The sequence below is a fragment of the Aplysia californica genome, unplaced genomic scaffold (genome assembly GCF_000002075.1).
Source record: "Aplysia californica isolate F4 #8 unplaced genomic scaffold, AplCal3.0 scaffold00205, whole genome shotgun sequence".
NCBI lineage: Eukaryota > Metazoa > Mollusca > Gastropoda > Aplysiida > Aplysiidae > Aplysia > Aplysia californica.
This window is the reverse complement of record NW_004797475.1, coordinates 310,723-319,267: the sequence shown is the minus strand read 5'-3', so window position 1 is coordinate 319,267 and position 8,545 is coordinate 310,723. Positions and strand designations below refer to the sequence as shown.

Sequence of the window (8,545 nt, the reverse complement as noted above, 5' to 3'; positions counted from 1 at the left end):
GAGAGAGAGAGAGAGAGAGAAAGAGGGGAGAGGAGGAAGGTATGGGGTTAGCACCTGTGCGGTACCGGTACATTTAAAGATCCAGATCAGGCCTGTAACACAAAACGTGTTTATGCATGTATAATACGAAGCGGACTCGCACTCAAAAAGCCGTGGCATGTCCTGACTTCGCTAAATATGCATTTAGGCTTTGTCCCTGAGTTAGACATTGATTACCAAGCCCTGGGGTCACCAAACTACTACTATGTGCGTTGTTAGTTTGTCGGGCCCGCCGCCATGACACCACGGCGGGAAAGACATTTTAATTCAGTCGAACCTGTGTAAGACGGAATCGCAAGGGAGCCAGAAAAAAATACGTCTTACACATTTTTCGTCTTGGCCAGGGGAATTTAGGGGGAGATGGTGGGGGTTTCAAAGGCCCAGCCGGTGAGATCAAGGGTCACTTGTCCGATCGACAAGCAGTGGTTAAATAAAGCTTCACACCTCTTAAGTGATACCCTCTCTGATGGCATGCGCCAGTCTTACTTATCCATTGCCACCAGTGCTTGCATTTCATAGGACCACTGTTTGACCTATTAAAAACAGAAACGTTTGAACATCTTCTTTCCTTCCACCCTTAGCCCCACCTATCGGCGTAATAAGCACTGTCAACTAATGCCACTCCTCACTACTATGTAATAAGGATTCGAGGAGGCTGGCCGTACGATCAGGGCGGCAGGCATCGGTCAAATAATTTCACATCTCTGACCTCTGGCTACCGATCAAAGTTTCCTTGCTGGAGCGCCTCTCGAGCACTTGCACGGGTACTGGTGAGATTCCATACCAACACCACCCTGGCCATCTGCACCGCTAACGACTCACATGAATGGGGTAACATCTCCCGACAAATTGCACCCCTACTCCCCTTTTTTGCTAGGCGGCATGGTGTAAGGGTTAGTGAAGAGCCGATGGAACAAAACTTGATAGTTTTGTTTCAAATCAGGACTGAGAGGGTAAAGCTTTTTTCGTCTTAGACAGGCAAAAACCCTCTGAAGGTAAGGAATTTCTCTTCCTGTTTCCGACTTCGACAGGTTTCCAATTTTAAAGAGGTAATCATAACGGAATTTATCAAGAGGGGAGCAGGGATATTCCGTTATGACAGGTTTCCGTCTTACACAGGTTTCCGAAGTTCGACTGTACTTGGAAGATGTGTTTGTATCATGCTCAGGACTTGGGTCACCAAAATAATGTAGGCCTATTCATTTCATTCATCTCTTCAGAGTAAATTCAACGTGCTTTTTATAGGCTTCATAACCTCTTGTTAAAATGCATCACACTCGTGTTCAGCTGAAATGGGACAAGTTTTTCATCTAACACACCAGTGTATTGTACTGGATTTTTAAAAAAAGAGTTATCTGGTTCGCTCTCGGTATTCTCTCACTTATCCAACTTCATCGTAATCAATGCCTTTCACGCCTGGCAGGGTATAGGCCACATACAGGCTCCTTCCATTTATCTCTGTCCTAGGCCATCCTTCCAGCTCGTTCCAAGTGAGCTTCATCTCTTCCATGTCCTTTTCAGCACATCTCCTCCATGTTTTCCCGAGGCCTTCCCCGGCCTCGTGCTCCCACTGCAGTGACTGTCTTGTGATGTTTCCGCTGGGCTTTCTTTATTCCACCCATCGTCACTTTCTTAGTCTTATTTCTGCTTCTACATCCTTTTGTCCTGTCCTTTCCCACGGCTCTTCGTTTCTTGTTCTACCCTGTCACTTAATTCTTAGAATACTCTTTATACATTTGTTGATGAAAGTCTGGACTTTATTCAGTACTTTTTTTGTGGGTCTTCCAAGGTTCGTAGACGTAGAGGAGCACAGACTTGACGTTGGAGTTAAAGAGTCGAATCTTGGTGCACAGTGAGATGTTGCTTGCTTTCCAGACTTCTGATAATTGATTGAATGCTGACCTTGCATTGGCGGTTCTTGCTTCAACATCTTCCTCTGTTCCACCTTTACCATCGATGACACGTCCAAACTAGCTTCACTACTTTCGACTTGCCTGGATGTATACGTAGGTAAACAATCATTGGTAGGATGTTAAGTTCCTTGGTCTTCTCTTGCATCTGAGCATGTGTGTGAGAGAGCAGTGCAAGGTCATCGGCGAAGTCCAAGTAGTCCAGCTGTTGCCTAAGGATCCACTGTATTCCATTACACTTGCCCCTGGTAACTTCTTTCATGACCCAGTCAACTGCCAGTATGAAGAGAAAAAGTGAGAGCAAGCATCTTTGTCGCACTTCTGTCTGTACCTGGAATGGTTCCGAGAGTTGTCCTTCGTGGAAGACTTGGCAGTTTGTTCCATCATAAGTGGCTTTCACAATCTTGACGATTTTGTCAGGTATTCCATAATGCCGTATGAGTTTCCCCAGAGTTTCCCTGTCCACGCTGTCAAACGCTTTTTCATAATCAATGAAGTTGACCGCGAGTGATGGATTCCATTCAAGCAATTGCTCAACATTGATGCGCAGAGAAGCAATCTGGTCCACACATGATCAGTTTTTGTGGAATCCTGCCTGGTTTCCTCGGAGCTTCTCGTCTGTTGCCAGCTCGATTCTCTCCAGGAGTATCCTGTTAAAGACTTTCCCGGTTATGGACAGGAGTGTTATGCCTCTGTAGTTGTTACAATTGCTGAGGTCTCATTCCTTTGGCAGCTTGATTAGGTGGCCTTCCTTCCAGTCTAGTGGTATTTCCTCCTCTTGCTAAACATTTTCAAATAGAGCATAGAAAATGTCCACTGATGTATCTTTATCTGCCTTAAGGGACTCCGGTGATATGTGGTCGGGACTAGCTGCCTTGAAGGACTTCAGTGATGTTATAACTGCTGCCATTTCCTCTCTCGAAGGTGGTTCCGTAACTATTGGGAGGTCATTACTGGCTGGAAGAATTTCTGGTTAGTTTTCTGGAGGTGGCCGGTTCAAGAGTTGATTAAAGTGTTTTCTCCATCGATTTAGTTGCCCCTCTGTGTTGAAGATAGTCTTTCCCTCTTTGTCTTTCATGGTAGAGCTGGCTTGCTAAACCTACCTAAAAAAAAAATTCTGTTTTCTGGTGTACAACCCACAAGTGTCCATCTGTTGCTGCTTTCTCTGCCTTTTCGGCCAGGCTATTCAGGTAAGTATTCTTGTCCTTCTTGATGAATTCTTTACCTCCCGGTTTACTTCGGTGTACTCTTGTTGTGCTGCGAGTTTCTCAGTTCGGGTACGGCTGTTGTTGACTTGGGCCTTCAGCTCTTCTTCTTTTGACTTTGTCTAGAGAGTCCAGTGAAATCCATTCATTCCTCGTGTTATCTTTGGGTCTTAGGGTGCTCTGGTAAGTTGCATGTCCTGCTTCTTTTATCTTGTCTCAGTGTTCGTTTGCTTCACATTCATCTAGATCTTGAAGGGTTTGAAATCTGTTCTTCAGTTCCAACTTGAACTCATTCTTCTTTACTGGGTCTTTCAGAAGGCTCACTTCATACTTTTGACGACCTCCAGTTGTGACTTGTGCATACCTTCTCAGTTTCAGTTTCATCTTTCCAAGGATCAAATGGTGGTCTGATGCGACGTCTGCTCCTCGTAAGACTCGGGCGTCCTCTGGTGGGCGTCTAAACTTTCGCGAGATGCAAAAATGGTCAATCTGGTTTTCCGTTGTTCCATCCGGGGAGACACGTAATCACTATTTAATTTTAATGCTGGTAAGAAAGATGATCGACAGAAACGACAAAGGGAAAGGAGGACCTACCACTACCAGTTGCGCCCTCCAACCTTGAACCGATATATTATTATTATTATTATTATTATTATTATTATTATTATTATTATTATTATTATTATTATTATTATTGTCTTCTCTCTTCAGCTGTTTAAGAATCTCTCTGCCGTCCTGGAGGCAGCCGGCTGTTCCCCGAGAAACGGTAAGTGGTCGCACTGAGGTGTTCGGAGCTCTTTACAACTATATTATTATTCTGTCCCCGTAGTTTTATGCTAGAAAAATTCTGAAATTATGCAAAATGACCCCAAAAATGTGAAATTATGCGATTTTATTAATTTTAACAAAGAATGAAAAAGGAAAATAATCAGAAATTATGCAAAAAAATGATCAAATTTTGCTGAATCATGCGGGGTGCATAAAACCACGGGGACAGCTATATAATATGTGCAATGTTCTGTCTTACTGGTGGCGCTCCACGTCATGTTTCCTGTTGAGTTACGGCATTTATCTTTCTCCGATGCTGACCAGGAATATCATTGTTTTCAGTTTGTCACAGTGTTGTTGTTGTTGCTGCTGTTGCTGCTGTCGTTGTTGTTGTTTTTATAGAGTTTTTTTTGTTGGGGAGGGGGAAAGTGTATAATTATAATACGTATGTGTGTGTGTGTGGGGGGGGGGGGGGGGGGTACTTTTCACTTGTATTACATGCTTATTTGGTTTTCAACAATAAATTTTTCTGTTTACATCAGTGGTTCTATAAACACCATAAATGAGCGCATGCCAAACTTTAATTATAACTTATAATATAACCTCTTCAGTTTGTAACAATCAGAACACCAATTTTTGTAAATGCGTTTGCTTTTTGAGATGAGGAAAAGACAGGAGACCAATTTCCAATTTCGCCCCAACTTAATAATTCTTTAAAATGAAAATAAAATGCAAGAGTACGTACAGTACACGTGTTCAAACCAAAAATTTTTTTTTAAGCAAACATAAAAATAACAAAATCAAATTTATATTATGTATTTAAAAAACCCCGAACGAAACAGATATACCGGTAACAAAAGACACAAAAAACTTTATTAAACTAATCAAGGGGACGTGTGCGTGAGAGTTTGTCCAAAGACTCCATTACCTGCATAGATTGTTCTCTTATCTTTCTCCAGTCATACTTTATCTCGCAAAATGTTGTTCACAGTGGATTCAAGTTTCCGTTTTATAGAACTGGCAAGAAGGCTTATCTTGTCTTGTACAATAAATGCTGACTTTTTAAAATGCCAGTCACAATAATCAGAGGCAAAGACCTATCTATGCAAATCAGTTATTACATTGTACGCATTATTATAATGCACAAGCATGTGTGCGAACGCACAGAATAATTGCCTTATCTTTGCGTGTATACGCACGTCGCACAATTTTGTATGTTTGCTTTGTTCTTCTACTTAGGTAAAAGGAAATAAAGGCATTGTTTTTTGTTTTGTTTTACTTTTTCTGGTCCTGTTATGAATGACATATTTCAGTCAAGAATTAAAGTTGATACATTCATGTAGATACACACAATGTACTTAGTTTTCAACTGCTTTTCGCATTGGCTTTGTTCCTAGCAGTCTAAATATAAAATTAACACATCTTTTTAGCACACTTTAGTAAGAGACATCTTTGGTACACGCTTGTGTTGTTTTACTCCAAACGTAACCAAACCATTAAATTATGTGAAACAATAACTGTCAAATCGTTTTTGTTCGCATTGAATTTGTTCCGGAAATACTTTTGTCAGTCACGACACAATTTAAGTTGATATCACACACACACACACTCACAGAGAGAGAGACACACACTCACAGAGAGAGAGAGAGAGAGAGAGAGAGAGAGAGAGAGAGAGAGAGAAACAACCCTGAACTTGCTTTGTAATTTGTATAAAACCATGAAATTGGAACTTAATCAGCTGTTTGCTTCTTTTCAAATTCCCAGTGGTCAAAGTGAACGTCTACCTGAAAGACATGAGCGATTTCGCAGCTGTCAACGAAGTCTACCTCAGATGTAAATTACGTTCCTTGAAGTTCATAGATGCCACAAGTGACAATGCCATAAAGAATAACCTGAAATCATTGACCAGCCACTGAGTGGCTCTTTACTTTATCATGTAACTTGAAATGGTATGGTGGCATGGTGTGAGTTAAACCCCCCCCCCCCAACTTTTTGGACACTAAGACACTAAGACTAAGAGGTGGAACCTGAAGATATAACAATCCAAGTGGGCAGAAAACTTTGAGTTGTGAACACCCCCCCCCCCCAATAAATTACCAAAAAAATGAAAATGTTTTCTTTGATTTAGTAATATCAATAGTAATCATGATAAAAGCGTAATGTCAACGTCACTTTATCATATTATGTAGCTTGTTATGGTATGGTGAGAGTTAAAAACAAACAACACTATTGGATACTGTAAGGGGTGGGACCTCCAGATATATATAATATATGTACATGTATATATATATATAACAATCCAAGTGGGCAGAAAACTTTGAGATTTGGAAATTCCCCCCCGCCCCCCCCCCCCCCCCCGCCCTTTGCCCTCAACATCGTAGAAGTACATGTAGGCATATTATGTGCTCAAAGCAATAAGGAGCGGACATGATGTCTTCTATTATAAATACCAGTACGTTAGAGTCCTTTCTATGCAATTCCACTATCCTTACCACAAACAGCTCTTTAATTCATTTTTGTCTTTGTGCTGTATTCTCCCGTCAGACTTCAATCAAGAGCCCCGTCCAGCCCGAACTGCTGTGCAAGTAGCTAAACTGCCACGGGTAAGGACTTTGTTAATTAAAACATTACATGTTCTAGTTTTACTACTATAAATGAATTTGACTAGATCTAATAATCTTGCTGTGAAAACTGGGATAGGCCACAATTTTGAGTGAACCAGTGCAGTGAAATGCAATACTGAGTGGATATTTTATATCTCTAAGAAAAAGTCTGCCTACAGGTGTAATTTATGTTATTTTTATCACCATTTATGCGCTTTTAAAAGTAAAAAAAGGTAATTGACAATGAGTGCCTTTTAAATGTTTTATGCATAAAAGTCCTGTTTCTTTCTTTTAAAAATTACAATGCCATCAAGTTGCAGGTTTATTATTCTTTCCAATTCGATGGTAACTTCAGTGGTAACAATCGTAAAATGTGTAGTGTAAGTCCAAAATAGGCTACTACTCTCAAGGAAAACAGCGCTCGAGTGCCAAAACAATACTAGAAAACGGATATATACACACATTTTGTGCATATGTCATATTTTGTCATAAACATGCACTGTTCTAAGAAAAGATGCAGAGGTTTTACATTCAAATCTTTTCAGACAAAAGTAAAACTTTATCTAATTTCGGACTTGCACAGTCCGCAATCATTATTATCGGTATTTAATAAACGAAAGGTTGGCCTACATGTGATATAATACTTAAATCTATGTAAAATGCCAGTTAGAGATGTCAGTAAGGAAGCATTACTCCCCCCCCCCCAAAAAAAAAAAAAAAGCAACAGCAAATGAAATAAACAAGCAACCATAAAAAAGGAAAAAATATGCCTGAAAAAGATTCACTTATCAAATGATCAGGCTGCCATTATAAGGTGCATGAGCCTGATATACAATATAATTAACACACATACAGGTTAATTATAATTTGTGCACAGTTATAATAATTCTTTTTTATTTTCCAGGGTGCCAGAGTTGAAATGGAGGCGACAGCTGTAGTGGGGAAAATACACGATGTGACTTCACGCCTGTAAGCTATCAAACAGCTCTGTGTAATAGTACAGTGACCGTAGATGTCATCTCATCAGTGAGGCCACTCCATGTAACCCTGGTGCTGGAGAAGTCATGTGGTGTTTGTACAGTGGAAAAATGTAGACTGGCTGACACGACAATACAAAGGCTGAAAGAAACGATCGCACGCACACACAGTTTAGGAAATGTATGTAACGCACATGCTGTGATTCTATAAGTAAAGCTATTATGTTTCAAAAGTTGTGTTTCATCTTTCTTTTGTTTAGTAATTAGTAAGCCATATTATACCCTTGCACAGTCAGAAGTATAATGTCAAGTGGAAATATTAAGCTGTATGTCATGTGCAGCCTTGTCGAGCATAGCGCCATGAGGTTTCTTCAGAGTTTAGTTACTGAGCAATCAGGACCTTCAATGAGACTTTATCAAGCTTTGATGCCCTCACACACCTTTTCATATTATATAGATCTATAGGCATGGTGTTAGCTCAGTTCATATGATATTGTGTAGGGATATTGTGCAGATGACTCTGATTAAAATCCCCAACAAGGTGTTCTCGAACTTGAACGTGGGTTGCATGGGAGAGTTTTTGATGTTCTTTTTGAACTTGTACTTGTATCCAACCTAACGGAGATGGATGTTAAATATCCAACCTTACACTTACAGTTTGTAGCTTACTGTGCTGTATCAGTTGATACATGTCAAGACCGCGAAAGAACAATGTCGTCATAAGCGTCTCCTTTTTACCCTTCAAATGTACTTGAGTTTCATCAAGAACCCATGTGACACAGCCGCCTAAAACTACAAGTATTTAGTTCAAGCAACAGTACATACATGTTTTTATGTTTTAGTAAACGTTTTATGGCACTTGCAACACAATTATGCCATCGAAGATGAGAGGTGTTACAAGAAAATAACAAACACAAAAATGGAGGAGATATTAGGATGATACTATGATAGATGCTTGATAGGAAAGACATAGAGGATCAAACTACATAAGAGCACCCGCCAACCATCAACTAACAGTACACAGCTCCAGAACACAAGTATTT

General features: G+C 40.3%; 1 protein-coding gene across 1 annotated transcript in view; it reads left to right on the top strand.

The window, feature by feature from the left end:
- The window catches only part of LOC101854867 (2-iminobutanoate/2-iminopropanoate deaminase), an 11,036-nt gene extending 3,301 nt beyond the window's left edge, over positions 1–7,735 (top strand). The window contains exons 3-6 of the mRNA XM_005099189.3: positions 3,866–3,920; positions 5,687–5,755; positions 6,467–6,525; positions 7,430–7,735. Coding sequence (XP_005099246.1) covers positions 3,866–3,920; positions 5,687–5,755; positions 6,467–6,525; positions 7,430–7,498 — 252 coding nt within the window. The 3' untranslated portion in view covers positions 7,499–7,735. The remainder of the gene's footprint in view (positions 1–3,865; positions 3,921–5,686; positions 5,756–6,466; positions 6,526–7,429) is intronic.
- Positions 7,736–8,545: the final 810 nt, after the last annotated feature.